The sequence below is a fragment of the Poecile atricapillus genome, chromosome 16 (assembly GCF_030490865.1).
Source record: "Poecile atricapillus isolate bPoeAtr1 chromosome 16, bPoeAtr1.hap1, whole genome shotgun sequence".
Classification (NCBI taxonomy): domain Eukaryota; kingdom Metazoa; phylum Chordata; class Aves; order Passeriformes; family Paridae; genus Poecile; species Poecile atricapillus.
The window spans coordinates 8145292-8172629 of NC_081264.1; the positions used below are offsets into that span (position 1 = coordinate 8145292).

General features: G+C 40.4%; 1 protein-coding gene across 3 annotated transcripts; it reads right to left on the reverse strand.

Annotated features, from left to right (window-relative positions):
* Positions 1 to 1192: 1192 nt before the first annotated feature.
* Positions 1193 to 27338, reverse strand: PPM1F (protein phosphatase, Mg2+/Mn2+ dependent 1F). 3 transcript variants are annotated; one of them, XR_009278951.1, is made up of 8 exons: positions 27099 to 27338; positions 17493 to 17626; positions 13764 to 13963; positions 12436 to 12624; positions 11167 to 11310; positions 10175 to 10268; positions 8557 to 9048; positions 1193 to 2961 (listed from the first exon to the last, which is right to left on the reverse strand). XR_009278951.1 is itself a non-coding variant. In XM_058851684.1 (7 exons), the coding sequence occupies exons 1-7, from the start codon at positions 27272 to 27274 to the stop codon at positions 8672 to 8674; spliced, it is 1314 nt and encodes a 437-aa protein (XP_058707667.1). In that variant the 5' UTR covers positions 27275 to 27338; the 3' UTR covers positions 1193 to 8671. The 3 variants fall into 3 exon arrangements, 2 of the variants coding, with proteins under 2 accessions (XP_058707667.1, XP_058707669.1); XM_058851684.1 differs by having other exon boundaries at positions 1193 to 9048; XM_058851686.1 differs by having other exon boundaries at positions 1193 to 9048; positions 17493 to 17623; positions 27099 to 27335.

Here is a 27338-nt window from a genome sequence, read left to right on the forward strand (position 1 = left end):
ATCAGCCTTTGACCTGTGGAGTTACCTGGCTGATGGATTCCCACAGCTGCTTTACAAAACCACAGAAGAACAGTGGCAGTCAGCTGCTGCTTGTGCTCCCTGGTGAGCCCAGTGAATCACAGGCTGGAAAACTGTTGCTAAACCTAGTCAAGCAAATCCCCAGCCTACACTTTTCTGGGAATTTGCTGCTTTTTTAGAGATTATTAAAAGTGAAGATTCACCCCTGCAATTCTTACTGTTAAAAAAATAAAAAAAACCAAAAAAGACATTTAGAACCATGAAATGGATGATATTTTTAAGAGACTTGAGGCTTGATCTGAAGTAGGTTCAAGCATGCCCACAACATCTTGACCAAAATACACCTGATGACTCATTATGGTTATACTTATTTTTGTATTTCAAGAAATCCTTTATCTGTTTCTCTGTGATACAGCATTCTGGGTTCTTGTAGACTTTTATTCTCTTCTCTAGGATAAATACAAAAGCATTTAGACAAACTTCCTGAAAGATTGCATCTCTCAGATCTCCTTGTTAAACCTTGCCTTTTGTCAAGTGTCCCATCTCTGTCCTGCAATCCTTATGTCTTCCTCTTCTGAGGATATGAACACCTGCACTTCAGAAACAATCATAGGTTAGATTAGCTTCCAAGCTTTACTTGTATTTCAGGTTACTATCCCTCTTAGAATTTTCTCTGTGTTTTGTAATAAATTAGCCCTAACATACTCCAAGAATTCATTCCCCAGCCTTCCACTTCAAAGGTCAAAGACCACTTCTTTAACAAGTATGCAAGTAAATAAATTGTCACCATGTCTGGCTGCAACAGGGTCTTTCAGATCATTATCCTGTTACTGCAAGACACAGGCAGTACACCCCACTTAACCTGCATTGTCACTGTGGTCAGCTGGGAAAAAGAAGGAACAGATCAAATCAATGAATTAGAAGTACACAGTCCTGAAATGGTTTCAGTAACATTCATCTTTTCAATTAATCACACTGTGTAATCCCAAGGATTGCTTCCTTCTAGTGCTTCCACTGATCTCTTTTCCCAGAAAAGCCCTATGGAAGAAGGTAAGGTGGTGAGACAGGGTAACCACTCAAAGATGTGCAACAGGACCTATATGAAAAAAGTTGCAACATGAGGTATTTGAAATATTAGAATGAAATAGATCTTTAAGAAAATAAATAAACAGTGTTTTGAATCACTATACTTTATTAATACTTCAGAACCATTGGATCCTACAGTGGCAAGTTCTTATCCCCACCTGTTTCCAATCACTGTTTTGAAACATCTTCTTGCAATATGCAAATAGATACATGAGGCACTGTGTGAATACAAAAGTGACAGTACAAAAAATTCCCAGCAATTAAACCTCATGCAATACATACATATAGAAAAAATATGGTAACGTAGCATAATACACACAAGCACTATTAGAACAATCCATGTAAATGAATGTACAATATGCATAGCATTTAATGATCAATGACAACAGGTTTTTGACCTGTGCATAAAACCAGTCAGCTTAAATAAGAGTTTTAAGAGACTAGATAACTGGTTAAGCCACAGCTTATAAAACCTGCTGTACTGCAGCTTTTCTGCTCAGGGTCACAAGTGCAGACAGCATACAAAATAAATAAGGACTATGATTCTACAAAACTTGGCTAAGAGCTCCTATTTCAAAGTCACTGGCCCTCTTACTTTCATTCAAGGTTCATCAGCCAACACAGTGGCAAGAAATGTGCCTAAAAAAACAGCTCTGCTCTTGTACTATTTTAATACTGATAAGAAGATATATTTTTAAGTCAGCAGGAGTAGGTCTCACCACTCCTCAAGCACAGGCTGGCGTTACAGTACAGGGCAGACCCTGAAGAATGGCACTGACTGAGAGGTTGCTGAGCCTCAGGCTGTGCTGCTGCTCCTATCCTGACTGCTCAGCCAGTTGGGGCAGGAGAGAGAGCTGGGGAGGGGAAGGAAGGCAGAAAGTTTTCCCCCCACTCTCAACAGTGCAAATGTTTGAAAACACAAACAATCTGCAGGAATAAGGAGGGACAGAGACAAGAACGTTTCTGGAGTCCGGTAATCAGGGTGAGAGCTATTGTTACCTGAAATAAGCTTAAGTGTTCCTATGGAGTACAATACAAATAACAGGATTTTCTTCTTACATATCCAATATTGGTCCATGCCAAAGCAACAGTTATTGTGGTCTCTTATCTTCCTAGCTGACATGGTTCTTTTTACACTCTTGGTGTTGCAGGCTTCCAAAGATTGGACCAAATTCACTAGGGACACAGATGAAGTGAAAATTACAAAGTTGTAACTAAACTAACTTAACAGCCAACAGATTTCATAGCCTGAAAAGCAGCATTCTGGGGAGGGAGAGGGTGACAATGTAAAAGGACATAAAAGATAAAGAAAATTGAGAAGAAAATAGAGAGGACACAGAGCAAAACTGACTTTCAGAAGAAGAAGTTAAAAGTAATTAAAGTCATTAAGTTAAAGGAACTTTGAGTTAAAAACTTCATACTGGCCTTTTTTTTGTCAGTATAAAGTTTTGACCCCAAATAAAACAAATATCTTGCTATTATTAAATACACTGAAGAAAAAAAAAAGTGCGAAAAACAGACAAAGAAAGCAGCATTAATCATGCAATATTCAGCTGAATGCCTTTTCACAGAGTTATAAAGGGCACCACAAAAAAAAGGAAGTATTTTTATTGCCCTGAGAAGGTCCCCATAGGATCACCCTGGTTTCCTACCTATTATATCTTTATCCTTTGACAACCAAAAAGAACCATAATTGCTTAGGTAAAAGGATAAATAGTTCCTGGCAGGAATGATGGTCACACATTTCAGCTCTATTTGCCAAAGCAACAAACCTCTTACCTGCCTAATGTATGGCCTCAAAAGGGATAAATAACTTCAAGGAGTGATCCACTGGATCAGGAAGGACCAATGACATTCCTGTGCATGGAAATCCAGAACCATTTAATCAGTAATAGCTTCAGTATTTGATATATTAATATCTCCTGGAAATCAGTAATCAGGTTTAATAGTTGAAAGAAAATTCAATAATCAGGATCTAGCTAGTCATAAAGCCCAGATATATTTAACTTTCTAAGGAGCTGAATGTATCTTGTCTCTTCCACTAAAGAGCACATAATAAGACATAAAACTCTAACTGAGAGGAGTTTGTTATCAAAATAAAACAGACATTACAAAACAGCCAAATTAATTTGCTTGAAACAGTGGTTTTCAGCCGACAGCACACTGCCAACTCTTCTAGGCTGTTTTTATTCCATTGTTTGCATTCCAAGAAGCTTCAAAACATTTCTTTTCCTATTGATTTTGTCCTCCTCTGCTTAACAAAAGCCACATCTTGCTCAATTTTCAATGTGGCCAGCACAGCTGTCCCTTGTTTATTTTTGTGTGCACCAGCAGCAGCATGCACAGCTTGGAACACACATTAAACCAGGGACACTGATACGCTTGTGAGTGTTCAGGTCTGATGGGTCACACCAAAATAAAGGTTTAAGTGATTCTCTGGAAGATTTTGGTTTCTGTTCCATGCAGAGATAAGGTTATCTGTCAGAAGAACCTACCAGCTCATTTTAAGGCATTATTTTAACAAGTGTCTATGATACATGTTCAGAGGAACAGTCTCTCCTTCAATTCTCCATTTGTTTACTTCTCAGCTGACATGACTTACGAAAGTAAAAATAGCTTTAAATTAAATAAAATCCAATAAATATATTAAGCCCAACCAAAATATATGCAGAAAGCATGTCTGGCTTAGCTCTTAAGGGCTGTCAATGCTGCAAAACAAATATTCCATAGGGCTGGCTGGTTGATTGGCTCCATTTAGTAACGCAGAGAGGACCAGCCTCTTGGTTTTGGTGCTGTTTGAAAGGTTATGATGAGCTTGGCAGAAATCTCCCTGGTCTTCAGCACTACTCAAATGCAACCAGACCTGCTATAAATTTGTGTTTAGGGAGAGTACATAACTTCATGCAGATTGGGAAGTTCTGCATTCATTTGAAAGTTCATTTTTCTCCTTCTCCAATCCTTCCTGGGTGGAGTTTTGTTCATCAGAAGGGTTTACTCCTCAAAAAGGGGGAATGGACCATTTTTTCTAGTAGGAATCTGTCTGAAGGCACAGACCCAATTGCAAAAGGGACAGTAATAGAACTAAGCAGGAAAATTTAATTCAGGCTTAACCAGAGTTAAATTATACATGAATCATCTGCAATCTGCTCTGTTGTGGCTAACATCCCCCCACCTTCTCCCTAAAGCATTTCCTTGATACTTCAATACTATAAGACTAAAAAGAGACAATGGCTGGTACTGCACATTCAGTACCTGCATCCACAGGAATACAAATAATTTAACCAACAGAGGCAAACTTGTGCTGAGAGTAGAGCTGGAATATTAACTTTGACTTTTTTGTCTATGCCCTTTATAGATTGAGGGTATTTGCTGTTCATCTCTTCTGCAATGCCATTCACAAATAACATTTACAAAAGTTCTTAGCCACTTGTTTTGGAAATACCTTTTTTAGGTTAGTTTTTCAAGTATTTAAGTTAATTTTAGGTGGGGTTTTTTGGTTGTTTTTTTTTTTTTTGTCTGGGAGGGAAGCTTCAACCCCAAAGAAGTGATTTAAGCTATCAATTGAACACAGGTTTTTCAGTGCAATCAGCCAAATTATCTCCAGGATGAAGAAAGCAAGAGAAGCACTTTTCCCAACATCTAACAAAAAAGTGGAAATTTTAGTGGCTCCTCATGACAGAAGGTTAATGACACTGGAAATGCTTTGTAAAAGAGCAGTATTGCATCTGACTTTGAATTAAGTGTCTATTAAATGCTATTAAAGTCATCACTGTGATTAACACTACTCTGCTGCCAGCACTGCTGTAACCACTTGGTGCCCAATTATCCTGCAGGGCTCAACCATCCCCTCCACTCATTAACGCGCTCCACAGTTACTCACGGCAGCACTTGCACAGTGACCAGGAACTGCAGAGGCTGGATGCTCCCTCTCAGCACTACTTTACATGGGAGGATGTTTGGAAAAACCCATTTAGGAGCATTAGCTCCCAAGGTAGCATTGAGGGGTCACAGTAAATCACCTTGGACACTTTCAGGGCTATTTCTTCTTTGGCTGTTTGAAGACAGAGTTACCACAGCTGAGCTCTGCCTTTTTAATGGGTGTGTTTCTAACTCTTTCAAGCACTGGTATTTCACTCTAAAGAACTGACATTTGTAGCTCTATTTTCCAGCCCACTTCCTTTTTAAAATAGGCATTAATAATACTTAAATGCATTCCTGTCTCTCTCTTTCACTCCTCCATCACTCAGAGGGTGGATTTTACTTAATCTCCCTCTGTTCTAAATTTTTTTTCCATGTTTCTATCATCTGTATTCTTAGGAAAAAAAGCCAAAATGAACCCCCCCAACAAATGTTATTTGTAAAATTTTAATCTTGTCTCTGTCATACCCAGAATATTCACTGTCATAGGTGTGTGGCTTGGAACGAGAGGATGGGGAAAGGAAGGAAAGGTAGAAGCATGAATAAGCAAAAAAGGTGTTGGATACCCACTAAGCAGAACAACTGAAGCTAGTTTCCAGTCAAAGAACAAAAGAATTTAAGTGTGCTCTCTTTTAAAAATTCAGGCTCCTTTAAAAAGGATTTTTCTTCTGCTGAGTGCTAAAATGCAGCAGCAGACATTCATTTGGAGTCTAGTAAGGCATGAAAATTATTGAACATTTGTCTTGAATCCTTCAGTTAATTTCTACAGCTCCCCCCAAACCATATTTGGGATTTTCCTGCAGATGACACATTAGGAATTACTTATTCTAGCGATGGGATACAAACTGCCTTTTTTGACCCATTACAATTACTGTTGACCTGACCAGACTTTTCAAAGGTAGTGAGAAGTCTGAAAATGAGAGAAATATTTTTAATCCACATTGTAATCTGAGTTCTCAAAGACTGTTCCTATCCATTTACATCTCAAAGAAATGAAGCACTATGTCAGTCAGAATGAATGCAAATGTAAGGGAACTGCTTTTAAGAATGCAGAATTTCTTCCCTAGAGCATTGCTTGAGAATTAGATTTTATGATTGCCACAGACAGCTTTCTAAAGGCCCATTCCACTTAGCTCTCATAAAACAGAAATTATCAAATCTGAAACAAAAAAGGATATTCTCACATAGATGCAAGCAATCATCAAAAGAATTAAGACTTTCTTTCCTCTGTAATGCAAATCTGCCCAGAAAGGGTTGAAAAAAAAAGAACCATTACAAAGAGTTTGGCTTGTTCAGTCCCCTTCACCTTTAAGGAAATTTAGAAAATTTCAGAAACTAAACCATATCATGAATTTACCAACATTTCATATCTTCCTTCATAAACACAATAATTTTCCCTTCTCCTGATAACCCTCAGATAACAATGAAATCAAACAATTCTGCATGATTCTTACTATATTAATAATAGAACTATTTTCAAGACACCAAGAGACACCAGTGGTCATCAGGATTTAGCATGGAATTGAGTATCTGGCTAGAAGTCAAAGAGAGAGGAGTTAATAAATCCAAGGGGATTACTGAACAAGTCTAAGGGCTTCCTTAACTGAAGAAGGTTCACTACAAACACCGATGCCCACCCCACCAGGCTGCCATAAGGGAAATCCTTCCCCATATATTTTAAGACAGAAAAGCTGCTGTGGCAAAACAAGGCAGTTGCTGTCTGAGCTGCGGTGAGAGAGGTCACTGAGGAGTTCCTACGTTAAAAACTGCAGGATCACTCACAGGAATTCCAGCAAAAGCCTTGGGTCACTGCATCATCCCACAAAGGATCCAGAGACTGTGGACATAGTGCGGCTCTGTTCTTCCTCTGAGCCATTCCAGCTCTTCTACCTAAACTTCCTCCCCAAGCAACATTAATGCTCACCATATTTTAATCAACAGGACTGACATATTGCAATGACATGTGCTTCTAAATGTGGCATACAATCTTGCTGCCAGATGCAAAGCACTTTTTGTTTAGACACTGAAATTAATAACAAATTTACCATTGAGCCTTCAGATCTTGTTGAGTCCTGCTAGCCAGGCAAGACAAAACACAACCACAGGCTCTAGCACGTCATGAATAGAGCAGTTGTGTAACACCCTTACATATTCATTACAATTCTTTCATCCTCTGAGCTTCGCAGTTCCTTAGAAAGTTATTCAGACCCAAGAGGTTCATGAAGTGTGCCAAATTAACCTTCAATTAATAAAGAATTGTGACTAAACTGTTTCTAGTTTGTGTTACTAAATTTTCTTGTGAAGGCCAAAAGTTACTTTTTAAATGAAATAATTACTCAGATTGTTACTTTATGATTAAATCTCTAGAGTTTTCTGCACAGGGCAGGGAGAAAGTCACAGCAAAGCTTTTACTATAAACCACAAGATTTGGCAACAATGAAAGATGTTTTCTTGAAACCTAGTTACCACTAAAATAATTCACAAACTGAAACATTTAAGTACATCAATGAAAACAAAAAGTCACATTTTAAAAATTAGGAACTGGCTCACCAGACTATGATAAGCAGCCAGCAATCCTTGGGTGAAATATTTAAGGCACTTGAGGGTAGTCAGTTTTTTTACACCAGATAATAAAGACAGAGCCACTTTAAAATTCCAGTTTAAATAAAAACCACAACAAAATAAAGTAACACTGCAAAACATTCCTCCAAATGTGAAGTTCAGAAAATTAACAAATAAACACAATAAAAATAAATTTCTCATCTGCTGTAGTACACAAAATAGTGGCAGGAAGAGCACATTTACCTGCTTGAGCACACAAACTGTAAACATCTCTCTCAAATATCACAAGAGGGGGTCTTTTCAGGTTGCCAAATAGCCAATGAGCATGTTTGTTAGGGAGACATAATCCAGTGCAGTTAAATATCAGATTCCAGTTTATAAGCCAGAGCATCCCAGAAAGCAGCTGATTTCTATAATTTTCCCTGGGATATTTCTAGCTAGTTTTTCTGCTTTTCTGGAGATCCAGTTTTATTTTCTCCTCTCCATATACACAAATGTTAACTGTTTCTATTTGAATAAAGAGGCCACATCATTCTTGTAGTATCTTTGGTACAAACCAAAAGCACCTTACACAGCACACTGGTGTCACCAGTCCCTGCACCCCAAGCCTGTTCCTACAGAACACACACAGAAAGAAGCTTTTCTTGGTGGGGACAGCTTCTCCCCTCCACCTTCCAAAGTAACATCACAGTTAAGTACAACATACAGTGCTCTTTTTAAGCACTAATTTAAATTTTCACTCAGAATTCATGAAATGCGTATTTTCACCCATTAGCTTATACCTATATTATAGTTTCTTACCACTTCCAGGACAGAGGGATATGACCAACAGCCCTGGGACACACTTTAGTGTCTGTTCCCAGAGATGAAATAGCTGTACAAATCTTCACATCTGCTCAGCGTTTTTTGAGGGGAGGGGGGAAAAAAGGGAGAAGGAAAATACAAATGGGGACTCAGTAAAAAGGATCTTGCCTTTCTGTTCCACGTTTGTCCATTTGTCTTTTTTCCTGATACATTTTGCCCTCTGTATTAGAGACTTCTTCAGTGGAAAGCAGTTCCTTACATGAACTTGCTTGAACATTCTGGACTAAACAGATTCTGTCACTGCCTCGCAGCTGAGGAAGTTAAAGGGTGAGCTCTGAGCATCACCATCAGCCCTAGGGCTCTTAGAGTCTCTGAGACAATCTGCCAGGATGTCCTGAGGATCCCTCAAGAACACCACCAGAACAGTGATGTTGTCACTGGATCCATTTTCCTTGGCAGCAGCCACCAGTCTCTCTGCTGCTTTGAGCCCCACTCCTTTAGTCTGCATCAAATGATCCAGGACCAAGTCTACAACTTCGTGGGGCTTGATGGCATCAAAGAATCCATCGCAGGCAAGGAGCAGGTAATCTTCTGAACCAGTCAGCTCGAAGGAATCTCCATCTGCATCACCAGAGACATAGGGCTTCTGGCAGATGTCACCTGAGACAAACAAGCAAAGCAAAGGCTTTTTTACTTCAGATGTAAACAGGTACTTCTTCACCCACCAATTGCTTTTACCATCCTCAAGGGTGGCCAGATCGTGTTCCAGAAGTACCTGATGCAGGACAAGAGTAGACAAAAACCATGGAATAAGCATGGAAGCCTTTTGTTTCTTTCAGGATGCTTGGAACCTACCTAAATCCAGTGGGTTTCTAAGGAGTTACTTTAATTTATGCTTCCCTAATTTTGCAGGGAAAATAAGGAATTTATTCCCAAGTGTTTTCTCTCAGAAATACATTTGTGCAAGGAGATAGTCAGGCCTTAATTTCACAGATGTGCCTCCTGCACAGCCTTCAGAATACCATGAAAATGTGATTTTTCTCAGCTATCCAGATATACATCACAATGCCCTAAGAATCTGGTCATTGTATTTAGTGTATCAGTTTTGTATGGACATACCTACCAAACATGGGTTGCTACTGATCCAAACAGCATTATAAAAATTCCATACTAATCTGCTTCCACTCATACATTTATCTATTGTATTGCCCAGGGTTTTTTCCTCTTTTTGCCCAAATTGGCAATTAGCAAAGTAAGCTTGTTTAATAAGATTGTGAAAATACCACAATTAAAATGCCCTAAAAATTGCTGGATATTGAAGGAGAATGCAGTGATTTGACTTAAGCAGAAAGATTCACAGCCAGGAGAAAGATACATTCATACTAAAGTGGACAAAATTCCCTCACAATTCAGATATTTGAGTACATAAAAAAGCTAGACAAACATTTTCTTCCTCCACTTTTACAAATTAAATGCTGCATATTTGTTGAACTACTGTAAAACATTATAGTAGTTTAGGCATTTACAAAAAGCAAAATCTTAGTTGTAGAAAAAAAACCAGGACTATCATGGCTAGAATGTAAATTAAAACAATATTTGATGCTCATGGTAAAACAAAAACCTATGTAGCTGCAAGCCATGTAAGTCCCTGCCTTATGGGAAAGGCAGCAAGTAATTTACTATTTGTTTGATGCTGAACAAGACACCATTTACAGTAAACAGTCTCAGGTGGTGTGTTTCAATCAATTTTAATCCAAAGTTTACTGATTCTGATGGTTTATCTCACCAATTGCTCTGGAAACAGCCAAGGTACCATTAACCCTCCAGCAGTCCATGTAGGTTACACAGCCACCCAGAGTCTCAATCCTTGCTCTCTCATCCTGAAAAAAAGTGGAATACATTTTGTTTGCTGTTCCGGCTTCTGTATTTCTACAATGAATATAGCAAACACACATATCAGAATCTAGCATGGAAACACACACACAGGATTACTGGAAACAAGCCACTACTTTCCATCCCTGCTATGGCTTGTCCACAAAAAGGCAGAATTCTCAAGTTTTTGTATCATCATATGCTTTCCCATATGGATGAGTAAATTTTCCTGCCACTTCTTCCCATTCCATACAGCAATTGGGTGAATGTTCAGAATGAAATACATGATAACTAAGATAAGTAACAATGGTCTTTGCATTGATACTCCTTTAATGACTCAGTTATTACAAATATTTATGCAATGAAGGCAAAGGGTCATGCAATGCCAGCTAAACTTGCAAAGTCCCCATCCAATTTCATGGAATAAAATATCTGGCTATTTAAAATAGATAGGAAATGCAATGTACTTTAAGCCAGTTAGGCCAGTAGATTAGCATCAGCTTTTCAATGACAGTACTGCATATAATGGAAGATTTGCATTATGGTAACATTTTAAATTGCTATTAATCTCAAATTACTAAGATATTTTGTAAAAGGCAGATTTAAATTCACACACAAAAATCCTGTGAAAGTCTTAAATTACTGCAAATTTTGAATAGTCTGAGCAGGAAATGAAGTCAGGACTATCAGTACCATTCATTAGTACTTCCAAGCAGGTAAGGTGTAGGGATCACCTTGCCAAGACACAGGAGTGGATGTAAAACAAGAAATTATTAATTCTATGCATCTTAACATACATATGTAGTTATGTAAAGCACCAAACACTTTAAAAGGCTTGACTCCAAAAGGTTTCAAGAGAGAATCTGACATCACACTCTTAAGAGGAAAAAAACAAGTCAGACTTACTTCTCTTTCTGGTTTGTGAGGTTCCATTAATGTCACAGCTTTCCCTTGCTGCACCAGCATCACCTGAGAGTCCCCCAGCCATGCTATGTGTAGTTTGTTCCCTACAATCAATGCAGACACACCTGTTGTGCCACTCCGCAGCTTCTACAGAAGGAAAACAGGTGTGAGGTGAATATTCAATGAGCCCTACTAGGATATATGGCAATATTGAAAACTTAGGTTTAATCACACTAAATGCAGCAGATTAGACCTGCTAATCCTAAATCATGTACTTGGAAAAAGGTACAAGATAGAAGAAAGACTTGAAATAAACTATTTATAAACATATTTTCTAATATGCAAATGATTAATACTGTCTCTTATATTCTTCCTTCTCTTGCTATTAATTCCAAAACTGATCTAGAAGACTAAAAGCTCTGTTGTTTAAAACAAAGACATGCAGAAAAGCAGGAGGATCTGAATTTCAGTAGAATGAACATTTCACAACCAAACACATCCCTCCAATCCCTTTCACATTCTCTACCACTAGCATCTACAGGTATCTTGCTTCACACAGATCTCCTTACCCTTGGGTATTTAAATGAGAATGTCAACAAAGGAAAAACATCTAACTGTCCTAGATTCCCTGTAATGATTAGTGAGAGTCAGATCTTATGAAATGCTTGTCCCTCTTTCATACCTCATTGACAGAAATGAAGACATTGACAACTAGTACTCCCACAGTACTGGTATAATAAGAGTTTTCAAACAGTGTAATGTGGATTTGAAGAAAGAATGTACATCATAGCAACTTCATACAAGGTTTAATCAATAGGTTTAATGAACTGAGGAGTCTGATTTAAATCATAGAACACATTTTTCACTTATAATCACCAGTGACACTAATGGTGGGACAAGAAAGAGGAAAGATAACAACCATATTATCAGGAAGAAAGAAATCTCTCTTCCAGGTCAGAGGTAGGACAACAGATCATCTAGAGGCTGCCTGGTTTAGACAAGGAGGCACCAGTATTCTCTCAAATAACTGATGATATATCAGAATAATTTAAATCACTTTAGCATTTCTTTTCAATTACTCATCTTGAACTCCCAACCACTGGTTTTCCTCAAAATAATTTGATCAAACAAAACCTTCATATGTAGCATAATTTCATAAAGAAGCCAGTGATTCAAATAAACTGTACTGTTGAAGTTTTATGAATAATACCACATTGTCCAACAGTTCTCAGTGTTATTTAAATACAATGGAATTAATCTCTACCCACTCACCTCTCTTTTGGCTTTGAAAAGAAACATTTCATCTGTCTTCTGGAAAGAGCATTTCAAGGCCTCAGCTGGATTCTTAACAATCTCTTCATGTAACCCAACGTTTACATGTAGGTGGGTTGCTGAGTAATTGGCAGCATCCACTCCACCATGGCCATCAAACACCGCAAAGTAAGCACGATCAACGTCATCCTTTTTCAGGTAGTGAGGGAGAGGAAGACATTCATGTTCAAAACCGAAATAGCTCACAGACTGGTACCAACAAGCAAAGATTTTTTTTATTCTGGGCTTTCTTCCATACAAATGGCAATTAAAGTCCATTTACACATGTACAAAATGGATAAAGTGGATACTTGGCAGGCCAATTACTTTTCTTTGTTTGCTGTTAGTCACTTAATGTCCTTCAAAATAACCTGGCATTGAAGCAGCAGACTGCTGGTTATATAGCCCTCCAGCAGTTTCATGAACTGGCACTTGTACAAATGCTGTTCTCCATATCATAGAATGGTTTGGGTTGGAAGGGACCTTACAAGCCCATCTAATTCCAGCCCCTCTGCCAAGGGATGGACACCTTCCACTGACCAGGTTACTCCAAGCCTCTCTCTTGTAGCCCCTTTAAGCACTGGAAGTTGCTAAAAGGTGTCCCCAGAGCCTTCCCTTCTCCAGGCTGAACAACCCCAGCTCTCAGTCTGTCTTCACAGCAGAGGTGCTGCAGCCCTCTCACTATCTTTGTGGCCTCTGGACTCACTCCAGCAGGTCCATCACATTTTTATGTTGTGGGTTCCAGAGCTGGACACAGCTCTGTGGGTGAAATCTCATCAGAACAGAGTAGAGCAGCGCTGGACACAGCTCTGTGGGTGAAATCTCATCAGAACAGAGTAGAGCAGCAGGTTTCCCTTCCTCAGCCTGCTGCCCTCACTGCTTTTGATTCAGCCCAGGACACGTTTGGCTTTCTGGGTTGCAGACACATAGCACTGGGTCATATTGAGTTTCTCATCAATAAGCACCCCCAAGTCCTGCTCCTCAGGGCTGCTCTCAATCCATATATAAGTTGTGTCAGTCACAAGAACATTTTAACTCCAGCAATATATCACCAGGTGAGCTTTCCAACTTCCCATCTCCTAACTTATGACATAAATCCCAAAGTCACAAGATCCTCCCTGCATCACTTCTTTATCAGGGCAGTAGTTGGCCCCCAGCAATCCAGGTCACTTAGTCCTTGCTCCAGTGCACATACAATAAACGATCAGACCATCCATCACCAGGGCCCTGCGCTTACAGCAATATTGCAAAGCTGCCCAGCCAGCTTCCCCTGTTGTGTCCAGCCTTACCGAGAGACCGAAGAGCTGGTTGAACTCTGGGAGCAGGACGTGGCGATCCTCCATCTTGCGCCGCGTGTTGCGGATGGCGTGGATGGACACCAGCAGGAAGCGCGTCAGGGGCCTCAGCGGTGGCAACTGCTTCTCCCACTCGGAGCACACGTCCCGCAGCTTGTTAAAAAAACAGCGCTGCAGCGACTCCCCATCCAGCACTGACAGCACAGAGACAAAACAGTAAGTGCTGTGTCCCACTATGACCCCATCTTTTGGCCTGTCTTTCCTTCAAGTTTCTTTCCCTACAGCTACGTACATGCTGCCAGCACCCTGCCTTTACAGGCTCTGCAAGAATTAAAATGAGGTCCTGAGAATAATGTGGAGAGAAAGTTACAATGGAAAACACTGTAACTTTAAGGATAATAGGAACTTCTTTACTTGCTAGTTCTTCTTCAAAATAGAGGTTTATCAAGCAGGTGATTACATTACAAGAATCCTAACAAAGACCCCCAAAAATAAGACACAAATATTATTATGTAAGTAAAATTAGTAAGATATGGTGGTAGGAGTTCATACGTACTGAAAAATAAAAGGGAATCATCAAATGGGCAGAAAAACCTTCAAGATGAGATTGCTGTTGCCTTGGACACAAGGGATGAAAAAGCACTGGCCTGGCTTTGGGTCAGGTTATGTCCTACTGAACCACTTCCACTGAAACAGCAAGGAAGTCTGAAAATGTTTGCTGAGGTCAATAGCTCGACTCATAGTTGAGCTGAGCAGATTGGAATTTTAAGCTGTTATCTTTATCTTTTTTAATACTCGTGGGTTGTAGGAGCTGCAGGGACAGAACACTTCCACTACTCTCCAGCTTTGTCATTACAGAGCAGAACTGTAAACAACTATTGGGCATAGCGTGAAAAGCTCCAGCTAGACACTCAAATCCTTTTCTGGATAGATCCCAAAGATCAATTAACCCAAACTTGTTCATCAGACTGAATGGCTTGGTGCTTGGCATTGTGTCTAGATTTGCAACACAGTATCCCTCCAAACAGGTAACAATATAAAATTTTGTTATTTGAGTAGGAAACCTGCCTCAATGCTAAATCAACTAACTTCAAAACACACTGAAAAAGAAAATTTATAGAGCAAAAATAATTTGCTGGTCACTAGTGTATATTCTAAAGAATTGCAGTGCATGTACTATCTTTCCTATATCTATTTTATCCTGACTCCTGCTCACATTGCTAGCGTTAAAGCTTCCTCAGAATTCCTTTCTACAACTCCTGGTTCTAAAGTTGTTTTTTTTTTCCCCAGCAACAGTGGCTGGCCAATTTCAAATGCATCTTTGGGCCTGGAGAATTGAAAGCTTAAATTTAAACACACACTTTTGATTAGGAGCCACTACATACTAACCAAAATTACTTTTAATTTGCTTAATATGTAGGTGTTAATGGACAAGCTGTAAAAACCTTTAAATATTAAATCATCCCATACAAAAAATAACAACATAGGACAGCATCTCAGACAGCCTTGCCTACAGCTGTCACTTTACATATCTGTAAGTGTCTACACTAAAACTGACCCAAAGATACATACTGCTGTTTAAATATTAAGCTTGTAAATTCTGACAGAGTTCAGTACCTTAACAGCAAAAATGCTTCTGCAGTGTACCACAAGCAGTGTGTCGTACTCACACGTGCACACACACCCCCACTGTTGCTTTTACATAATCACTTCTCTTTCATTCCAAGAATGCTTTTTTTGGCAGATTCATTACTGCAGTGCAGGAAGAGAGTCCATACTGTGCTGTAGCATGAGGAACAGCTTTCCTTCTAGTTGTACAGTTAAAATGATGTAATAGCAATTACAAGATAAGGGAAAACAAGCACAGTCCAAGGGTGCAGAAAAATGAACATCTTTAGAGTAGCTGTTCCTTGCTGAGATCAGGCAATGCAAGTACCTGAACAAAGAGCAGATTTCCATCCTGTTCAATAGGGGAATGAATGGTCAGTAGAGATTTGATCTAAATGGTAATGGTGACAAGAATGAGCAACCAAAATAGACAGGAATATATAAAATGGAAATTAAAGATGGTTTCAACCAACCATCAGAACAGGAAGGGCTCCAAGGCATATGTCAACAAAGAATAGTGAGAAAGAATGTGAACTAGTTCAACATGAAACTCATCCAAGGATTTTCCAGCTGTGTCTGTACTATCTTAAAAGCAGACTCCAGTCCTATCTTTATGGCCTTTAGAGTAAAACAGCAGCCTGAATATTCTACAAATGTCCCCAATATATAGTAACCAGAGACATCAGATGCTTGTGACCAAGAAAATGTCTGTGTCCTATCAAGTTCTTCATTACTCCTTGTTTCTAGACATTATTTCTTTATTATTCAGATAGGATTAATTTTGGTTTGTGGCCCAAGATTTACATAAAACACAGAACTACAGATTACAATCCTAGGCTCACAAGTGTATAGGATTCATGTCTTACATTACTGCTATAGTTCACCTCAAAGATAATTACATGGGATTCAACAAAGAGTCCACAGCACAGACTGCAGGATGCTCTGATAACAGTTTCCAACTGCTTTGTGCAAACTTACATAATTATCCTAGGTGAGTAACAATATGCTGCCTTTGACTTTCCTGTAGAGGCTACGGTGACCTGGTCACACTGAATTCATATATTTGCCAGCTCCCCCTCAAGGCAGTCCTGTCTCAGGTCAGGTTAGCTGCAGTGAGTGAAGGCCACAGGCATTAAGGTGAGGGATAACATAATCAGGGTGCGGCATGACTTAATTAACTGAGTTCCCCCTCCTGCCGTTTCAGACTTGGACATGAATACTGAAAGAAGTTTCTGGGAAATGTCATATCCTGGTCATTGCACTACTCTGTTTGGGGCACACTGAAGTGTCTTTCAAGTCATCCTAGGGAAATGGGAGGGTGAGTGTTTTCTCTTACAGAACAGACTGGTTTGCCTAAGACATCTCTTTTCCATTTTTATCTTCTACTCTGCCTGCATCCTGCTCCATTTAAATTCCTGGCACTGGGACTGAAGGTTTGGTGAAGTCTAATGTTAAACACTTCAGCACGTAAATGCAGTAGGACCATCTGTTACACAAGGCACAAACCCAGTACTCAGACACCAAGGTCTGTTCTCTCTCCAGTTCACTCAGGGGAAAATGCAGGCATCAGATGGAAGATATATGCAAGGCTCCTTTTCCCTCAGTTCCCTCAGCATCCCACCTTTATAGGTGAGAGTGGGAAGAAAAGAAATCTTCAATAGAGACTACTGAGCAACTTGCTGAGAGAAAGATCTAGAGTTTCAGGATGTTCAAGAAGTGGAAAAGTCAGAATCTGGTTGCCAAGACAAAAGCAAGATGGTTTATATGGGTGAGTTTAAGGTGTTGGTCTGACTGTACAACAACTGTGATGTCAATGTCAAAACACAGGAGTAATTAGCTAAGGTCACTCTACCAAAGGGAAAAGGGCACACTCTTCCCTTCCAGAAAGCAAATCCACAGGATCAATCAGGGCTCCAAACACTGTGTTTGCATTTTGCCCACAAAACTAGCACAGCTTCCTTTCATCCCACAGATACACAGCAAAAGCAAATCAAGTTCCATTCACTGCTGCTTGCCAGGCAGCCTAACCAAATAAATCTGGGAAACATTTCAAAACACTGAAGTCTTCTGAAAGACAGCCTCTGGGAAAACCACAGTTGGAAGAAGTATACTTACAGGTGAATCTTTCCTCATCTCCTTCTCCCTCTGTTTCCACATTTTGCAGCTTAAATTCAGTCAAGTCTGTTTGGAGAACTTCATCAACTGCAGCATGGATCAATGATGCTGCAAGAAGTGGTGAAACATCTCTGCTGGTAAGAAAAGGAAGAGAAAGCAAAATAGACTGCATTAGTTTAAACTGAGCTACAACCTCGCAGTGTATGGCTGGTAACCTCAGACTTAGAAATCATTACACGATAATACAAACTTCATTAGTAAACTAGTAGAGCAAACCATATGTTCAATATTTATTCACACAAATCTTTAGTAAGATCCTCAGTTAGACAACTGCTTTCTCAAGAATGTAAAGAGGAAGAAGTGCATGAATCATATTTTCAAACTGTTGCCTCACACTCCAGTCACAGATGGTACCTCTCTCTTGAGCTCTCAGATGGAAACTGCTACCTTCAATTCCAGCCTCTAAACACACACATTTTGTTTCTACTCACTACACAGCATTTCTTGTTGCAGTCAACAATCTCACCACAGACAGTAGCAAGATCTCAGCATTGTGGTAGATGCAAATCTCTAATAAAGTTACTTGGAACTCTCCTTCCCTTCACAAGAAAAGTCATGCTTAGTGCTAACCTCCAGCCCTTATCATTCAGTTTATTCTGACTGGAAGTTTTCCAAAGAAACCACCCAGGTAAAAGATGCAAAGAGTTGTGACTAGGATGAGAAGAGACTCCAAGACTTGTGATTTAGACAAAGCTTTTAGGTGGGCATCTAGAAGACAATAATGCTACATGATCTTCTCAACATCTCCTGTTCATTCAATGCTTTATTCAAGCCACACGCTTCATAAGAACACACTTGCTATAATGGTTTTGAATCTGTAAACAAATAAGTCCCATCCAAATCCAAAAGGCGGCTACTATAAAATAATTCCTATATTCACTATAGTCTCATGGCAAGCACAAATAACTACAGTATAAAACACGTTTCAGCCATTTTCTATGAGCACAATGAAGAATAAGCAACAACATCCATAAAAAGCCACTTTATCCATTGTTCATGGAGTGTTTGACTCCCACACGGTATCGAATTACACAACCAAAGCAAATATCACATTAAGGCACCTACAGCAAGTCAAGGACAAGACTTTGTTTTGCCAGGAAACATATAGAAAGTTCTGCATAAAACTGGTTTGCTGGGGAGTATGAAATGGTGGAAGCAACTGGTCTGTGATGTTGCTCAGCAATGAGTGGCTTGTGCGTGCAGAAGGGCAGGGAGGGGAAGACCGCAGGGTTTTAGATCCCAGTGACAACAAGCTGAAATGCATTTTGCCATTGTGCTCCTGAAAGAGGGGCCTTGTCACATCCTCGCAGCCGTGTATGAGTACCTCCCGTGGCAGCAAACAGAAAGCATTGTGTCAGTCAGCAGGCTCCAACACAGGCCTGCTTTATGCCACGCATTCTGTGGCAGTGACAGCCCAATTTAATGAGTTATTTCGGTACTTCAAATAGATGGCAATGTGTTAGCAGTCCTTTCAGTGCTAGCTGCAGTCATGTCACATCAAGGGAAAACAGAATGTGACTTTTTATTTCTTTTTTAAGGCTAATATGTTTAGGGTAGTCAGCTCCTTTCCTAGCTCAGTTAAAGTAACAATGGCTGCTTATAACAACTCTGACACTGACAGACAGCCCTTTAAAAGGTCAGGCAAGAAATACACCCAAAACAGATATGGTACCCCCTGCCCTCCAAAAATCTTTCTTCCTGTTATTGTTTGCATAAGAGAAAAAGAAAGGACTACAAAAATATAAGCCCCACAAACAATGTCAGATGTGCTGTTGATGCCGCTGAAAGTCAGAAGCTTTAGTCAAAGCACATTTAAGCTCCAAGAATAGAGACAAGAAACAAAAAGAAAATAGCAATGCATTTAACTGCACAGCGAGAGCCACAGCTTCAGATATCTTCAGAATTTCTCTGCTATGCTGGAGGAAAAAATCAAATCTTGCCTGGGTTCACAGCTCAGCATCAGAAGATAGCTTAATACTTTGATTTAAAACCTTGTACATTTCTGCTTTCCAGAGTTCAGGATTGCTGAATTGGGTCCATAAAAAGCAGCTTAAACAAAAGGAAATCTACTAAATGCTATAATGCACAAGTCCTGTATAAACCTCTGCTTCCAGGATGCCTGTAAAAAAGAAAAAAAATTATTAATTATGTCACATCCTTCAACTTTTTCCAGCTGCCACCCAATTCCTAAGAAGGAAATTCAGTGATTCCTCAGTACTGATATGCTTCATCTTTGCTTCCTAATTATTTCCTCCCCTTCCATAGTTCTTCAAACCTATAAGAAAGTGGTTACTTATTGGGATTTTGTTATGCAGACAGCAGGATCAAACAATTGATTCTGACACACTAAAAAAGATAAAGACTAAAAAATTACCAAACCTATTTAGTTCAATTTCAGTTCTGAACAGAACGCATTTGTGATTACTTTATTAACGCTTTATTATCACATTACCACATTGGCAAGACTGATTTTCACTTGAGCTCAAGTAAATGGAGCTCCAAGGAATGGCATCTTTCATTCAGGTTCGGAGTTCACCAGTTCTAAGTTCACTTTGTAAATCAGAGATTTTAAGAGTTAACAGAATGTGTCATTAAAAAACAGCAAGGACTGCTGCTTCAGTTGTGAACTACAAGGTCTCACTTGGCTGGAGAGTATCTGGAAACAGCCACAGTACCTATGGCAACCAGTGTAAAAGTAACCTACTCCAATTATCATTGCAGACTTCAAACATTTCCTGTAAGCAAAGAAGAATGTCACTTATTGTTAAAATCTTCCTTTCAAAGAAGCCCAAGACACCCTGGTGATGAGCTGAACCAAGCATAATTTAATCTCCATGAATCAGAAGAAACACTGTAGTTGTTTCCTAAGTGGAAAACCAACTGTATTGGGAAGAAGAGGAAAGCTGGTGGGGTGTGTCCCATGCACAGGATGCTACTTTAGGGGAATCTTAGAAGAAACATGTTAGCCCCATTTCTCTGACATACAACACTAAACACTCAGCCTCAGCACATACAGGCTAGTAGTAAACAGACCATGAATTTCTTTGCTGCAGGCTATTTCTTTGCTAACATAAAGGGTATGTTTTGACCACAATTAAAAATATTTCAAGAGAATTAAAGCATGTCATAACAGTGCAGACGAGGCATCATAGCTTCACCAGCAGCTGAAGTCAGATCAACAGTGGCTGGAACGTGGAGCTCATATCCTCCAGCAACTCACAGTAAAATACAAGACTTGTTTCAAGAACCTGAGTACAGATAGAAGAGGCAAGATAAAGCAATACCTATACTAATAAAGATGACACATATATTTGCCACCCTCCTCCTTGAAAGATTCTGGACTACTGGGCACACACAGTACTGGTGAAAGGAGCTATGCAAAGCTCCTGCTGATACACATACCTCTAGGCCAAAATGAAGTTACACACAGAAGTAAAATGCAATTATGATATTTTGCATACTTTAGATTTGGCTGAAGTTACAGAACAGAACTTACTTCTCTTGTTCACCTTGTTTCTCTTTTGTAATACAATTTAGTTATCTATTTTATTTCATTTCAAAAGACCAACTCACACTACCACAGTGGTGTCCAGCCACAGTGTAATCATGTGCCTAAGGACAATCATAAGACTGTTACTGATCCTTTTAGTACCAGTCTTCAGAAAGTAAAAACCCCAAATATATACATGCTCTTTTGTAAGCAGAAACACAATAAGATAACCTCTTACTCATTTTTATTTGGGTCATTGAATGCCCAGTACACTTGTGGCAAGTGTTGCAAACAAGTCACCAGCTCAAAGATGTTCCCACCTCTTTTCCTCCTCCCTTATTTTATTAGAAGGGTATATTCAGAAGTCTTAAGCAAACAGGTTTTTTGGTATGGGAGAAGCAGCCAGAGCATCAAAGGTCAGGCCACCACACCTTGGCCAGAGCCTCAGCTACAACTAAACTTTTACAAAAGCTTGAAAACAGGTGACAGATTCCTGCAGTGCTCCCTGCCCAGCTTACAGTGGCTTTGAGGACACAGAGTAATACAGCAGATGGCAGACCCCAAAAAGCTGCTCCTTCGCACTGGGAGCAGAGGAATGAGTTCTGTGGCACCTTGGAGGGTGGCACACAGCCTCTCTAGGACACAGCAAATACCCCATGTTTACAAAAGACTTTTGCATTTTTATTTACCTATTTTGCAAGCAAAATAATTCATATTCCCCCCACCCCAAATGCACACATTCTCCCACAGTACTGTCAGAAAATCTGTTTATATAAAATAAAGCACAAGAGATTACAATGGTCCTGGCCAAATATTGATCACTTATCTTTCAGATTTTAAAAAAAGTGACATAATTTTGTTTCTAGACATTATTACCAAAGTCATGGCAAGAAGGCAGCGGTGGTACTGCAGGCCAGAGCACCAGTGTATAATCCTCTTTTCTTTTCAGAGTGTGCATACACACATATGTTGGGGAGAAAGAAGTGCTATATCTGAAAGCACAAGCTCTAGCACAAGGCAGCTGCAGCTGCCTTATGTCCAAGGGAAGATGTGCCCCTATTTGCTCCATGGGCTCTGTAACAGCTAAAGATCACACAGAGCACAGCTCTGCCACTGCCAGCTCAGGGTGTGTTTCTAGCATGTTACAGCTCTATCAGCAGTGGGTTTAGTGCAGATCTGCAAATGCCAGCAGTTCTCCAGCAAATGAAAGATCCTCTCACACTGCCAAAATAATAGCAGGTCACAAGTTTCCTCATAAACAAAAGCTGCTTGTATTCAGTATTTTCCCCCCAAACGGCTACTTTTATTTCCCTTTCTCTTTTAATTCTTATAATCAACTACAGAATGTTTCCACTCAAGCAGCTTTAAGCATTAGCATTTATTAGAGCAGTACCTAAAGTTCCCAGGGTGATGGTGGCCAGAAAAGTAGCAGTATATATCCACTAAGGAGAGAACATCTGACATTCTACAATGCACAGGAAGTTGTTTCATGTGCTAATGACATCAGGTCATTAAAGGAGATGAGCAAGAGGGAATCAAAACAAATACATAAACAGTGCCACACAGAGAATTCCATCTCTTATGGTTACATGAAGCAGTTTTTTCCCCAGCTTTTCTTATGAAGCTACCAGAAGCAGCAGCTTTAGAATCCAGAATCCATCTGTTCAGGCCCTTCAGTCATTACTGAACAGTTTTTACACAAAATGTGCAATGAAGAGTCACCTGCTACTTCCATTTCATTCTCAGCAGGAAGAAAAACCCCACAGCAGAACAGGAGAGGCTTAATTCCACAAAAGCCACTTTTCAATTACGCCCTAAACACACTGTTTTAAAATTGAGTATTTATCCTGAAACAACAACAGAAAGGGTGATTCACACAGGCTATGAGAGTAAAATATGCAAACATGTTCCAAACCAAGAAGTACCAGTGTATTACATCAAATTGTTCAAATTAGGAATAAGGAAGTAAGTTTTAGGGAATTTATTAAAAGTAGAGGTCAAAGTAGAAAGTAGTTTTCACAGAGGAAGAGACTGAAGAGCGTTTTAAAAAGATTGGGAAATCAGAAGCAAAATAAGATTCTGTCCCCCCTCCTCATAGTTAAATCACATTAAAACATCAAAATATCAGAATTGCTGAATTAACTACTCTAAAAGAAGGAATACTGGAAATAAAGACATCAGGGCCACACCTTGGTGTAAGCACTACAGTGTAAAGCACAAAGACACAAAACAGGATGCTGAGGCAAAAGCACATCGCTTGGGAGGGGGCAGAACAGGAAACCCAAGTCTCTCAACTGTTATTGTAGGAAATCTCCTCCAACAGGAAGGCTGCAGGAATTTCACATTGTTCTTTGGATATGTCACAGGATGGCCATACAAGTTTCAGCTCCTATCAAGGGGAAGATGAAATTTCTATATTTGGGGGTCTGTTTTCATCTCATATTCTGCTGCAGTGAAAGTCTGGAATATTTCAGGGTAATTTCTAAAGCTTGGGAAGTAACTAATGGCCACTTCATTCACATTCACCTATTTTCATAGATTACCAGAACACAGTTATTACCCAAAAGTGTTAATTAAAATTCTGCAAAACAAGATTACTTATGCTGCTTTGATTCTTCAAAATGTTATTTATGTATTTAGCTGCAGTTAGCAGCAGGCAGTTTCATCAATTTAAATGAACTATTCAAGGTAGAAATACCTGCAAAGCTTCACCAGATTAGTGATTTAGAGGCAAGGCCTGCCAGAGAGCAAAATGGTTTGCTGTTGTTTCACTATGGTAGCTGCATTTGTAGAAATTAAAATAATTCATTTTAGATTAGGACATTGAGGGATTAGCCTGATGCATCCAGCTGCTTTCATATAAAAAGATGTGTGCAGCCTTGGAGGAGCAAGCAACAGCATTCAGAAACTCCTTGTTGGACCTAACCAAAGTTACTTCTTGACCCATTCTCTTCTCAGCAGAAATCCTGATCAGTAGTGGAGGAACAACATTCCTCATTGCAAAGGCACAAAGGTTTGTGCCTCCAAGCAACTGGAAGAACAAGCTAAACATCACCATATGTTGTCTCATGAGCCAAGGATATTGCTGGGCCTTTATTGCCTATGGACCTTGATTGGCTTCGGCCCTTCTGGGCATGACCCAAACATCTGTGCATGTGAGAATTAAGTACCTGACAAAACAGAAATGAAAAGCAGAACAGCAGAACTGAGTGTCAAACTTGACTCCCAATAATACTTTGATCTACAAAGAAATCCTTCATCAGTACTAATCACCATGTAAAATACATTCTGTGATGCTGGAGTGTTAGAGAAATCTCTCACTCAGGAAATAGAGATCAAGCAACAACGCCAGAAGCCAGCAAGGTACATCCAATAACACCTTCATAGTGTTAAACCTACGTAGAATAACACAGTGATATTTGAGGGTGTGTGTTTTTCACCGAGTCGCCATCCATGTGTTTGGGATGCTGCCATGACAGCATGCAGATGGCTGGATCTCAACTACAGTGACCTCCTGCACATTAATCTGGCATCACTTCTGCATCTTCAACTTTTATACAAACATTTAAATGTCTTCTGATGTCAGTCCTTGCCCTTACTCTTCCATTCTTTAAAATCTTTAACATCCTTCTTTCTCCTATTTCCTTACTATTCCCTCATCTATTTTATTGAGGATTCACATCAACAGAAAAGTTTATTTAGCCTTCAAAGCTGCACTTTGAATTGATCCACAGTAGCAAACATGAGGGGGGAAAAAAGTAATGTTGGTAATTTCTCACACAATCAGAGACTTCAGTTTTAGTTCCTAATTACAGGGATTATACGAGGAAGGCCTGCAATTTCAAAACACAAGATTCCTGTCTTGGCCTTGGGCTGTATCAGTCTTTTTCTCCACATGCAAGAACTTCGCCTACCCAGCAGGAAAATGCAGCCTTTTTGCAACTGCAAGATGAGGTTTCTCTTTGTCATAGGAGTCGAAAACTGAGCTAAAATTCCGCAGGGATCCCTAAATTTGACACCTCAGGTACACTACATTACACTCAAACTCATGGCTTCACCCAAACACAGAGCTGCTGCAGCCAGCCATGAGAATTCATAAAAACACTTTTTCTTATCTATTTTGTTTTTCAAAAACATTTTGTGAAAAGAAGAATTAATAATTAGATTGCTGTACTTCAATTCTGCTTTACCTTAGCTCTCCTTCCCTTCCTTTTTTTTTTTTTTTTTATTGCCAGCTCAGGACTTGGGCAGCTCCACAAGAGAGGCTGTGGAGCCAAAACTGGCTGCAGGGCAGGTATGTGAAAAATGAAGCTTCTGACACTGGCAGGCTACATTCTGTGTAAACACCAGGCGTGACAGGTGAGGTGAAAGCATTGCAAAACCATCATTCCTCTTCTGTTTCCGCTTGTTACAGTGCCCAACAGACAACAACAGAATGTCAGCAGATGCACAGCTCAGAAATACTGATTTTTAAGGCACTGCAGTTGGAGTAACACATCCCATAATTCTACAGCCTTATACCTTCCTCTCTAAATCAATGGTAGAGAGCATCAGCCTGGCCTGTGTGGCACAGTGGGTGCCATGTGATAAATATTTGTTCAAGACTGGCATTACCCTGTTCTTTAAAGCACTCACCCAGAACCACTCTTACTCCACAGAGTTCAAAGATTCAATGCATGTGATGAATTTGCAGTCTCACTGTGGAATGCAACAGCTGTGTTTTGTTCAAGAGCAATTTATTCAAAGCACAACTAAATAATGCAATGATTATCTGGGCCTTTTTAAACTACAGACTAAGAAATTTTATTTCTTTGGTATGGATTTCTCATCTTCAGATTTAGGCACACCGTTTAAGTGAGCGATTTACGTTCATAATCATCTCTGTAATGTGTAGGAGTAACTTGATTTTTAAGGCAAACTTCTCAGACAATTTAAATATCTAAAAATCACCTATACACTTTCAATGACGACAACAAAAAATCTATTTGGTGTTCATAAACTCATCAGATGATAGTTAAAAAGACAAGTAATTCAAATCATATTTACTATCTATCAAATTCCTCTAATAACCAAGTAACATTCAGCATATACCATACCAGAACCAGTCTTCTCCATGCCTCAGTACCACAGCACAGTCTGATCACTACTCACGTTCTTTTAGACCATCCACAATCCCCTGTTCCTGACTCTTAAAAGCAGGTTAGCAAAGCAGATTGTGGTGGAAACTTCATAACAGCTGGAGTGCACAGGCCCTACTGCTGAAGTACAGTAAGAGAGTGAAGTATCAGGAGACAAGAAATTGGTGGGAGATAACTTGTTCTTGATGAAGCACTAACTGGCCAAAAGAAGTAAGTAACATTCAAATTCTTATCAGTATTAAAGAGGAAGTCTAAACTGGTCAGGATGAAGGTTATGAGGATGCAGTCACGGGACAGCAGAAGCATCACTGAGGTGTAGCTGTGTGTTCCAGCAGTGGTGTGACTATGCTCCTGAAGTTTTAAGAAAACATCAGCTTGAGAAACCCACACAAGCACGTCCCACTTAGGAGTGCTGGGGAGCTGAACACCTCTGGCAGCCCAGCGAGGCACCTCACGGACTCCCTCCCGCCCAGACTTCCAAGCTGACCCACACAGGTGCCCTGAGGGACCTGAATTCACGCTGTTGGCACTCCACCACAGGAATCGCTCTAATTGCGGGCTTGTAACTGAATCCGTACCGAGAGTGGGAGAAGAGTATTTTTGAAAAGCACACACAAACAATACTACGAAGGCACGGGGCCGAAGGCCTATGGCCTGAATAGAAGCATGCTATTAACGGTCACCAAAAGTAATTTAGAAAGGGGAATAATAACAAATAGGTCTCCAAACCTAAAATTCCCTGGAGACGCTGAGGGCTCTCCCCCGCCCCCAGCGGGCCCCGCGTCAGGAGGAAGCGCCTCCCGCACCTGCACCTGCTGCGGCCCCGCTGCCGGGCCGGCCCCGCTCCCTCACAGCGGCCGCCAGCGGCGCCCCCGGGGCAGCCCGGCCGGACCCCCGCCCGCCCCGCCGCCCCCTCACCTGCTGCCCAGGAGGCTCCTCGCTCGCTCGGCCAGCGCGCCCGGCACCTCGGCCCTGCTCAGGGCGCCGCTCCCCGCGGAGCTCCACGGCAGCGGCTCCCCCGGGCCCAGCGGCGCCGGGAAGTCCCTCAGGAAGGAGCTCAGGGGAGCCGCGGACGGCTCCAATTCCAGCGCCATGGCGGCGCTGCCCGGCCGGGAGGGGCGGCAGGGGCGGGGCTGGGGCTGAGGGAGCGGCGCCGGC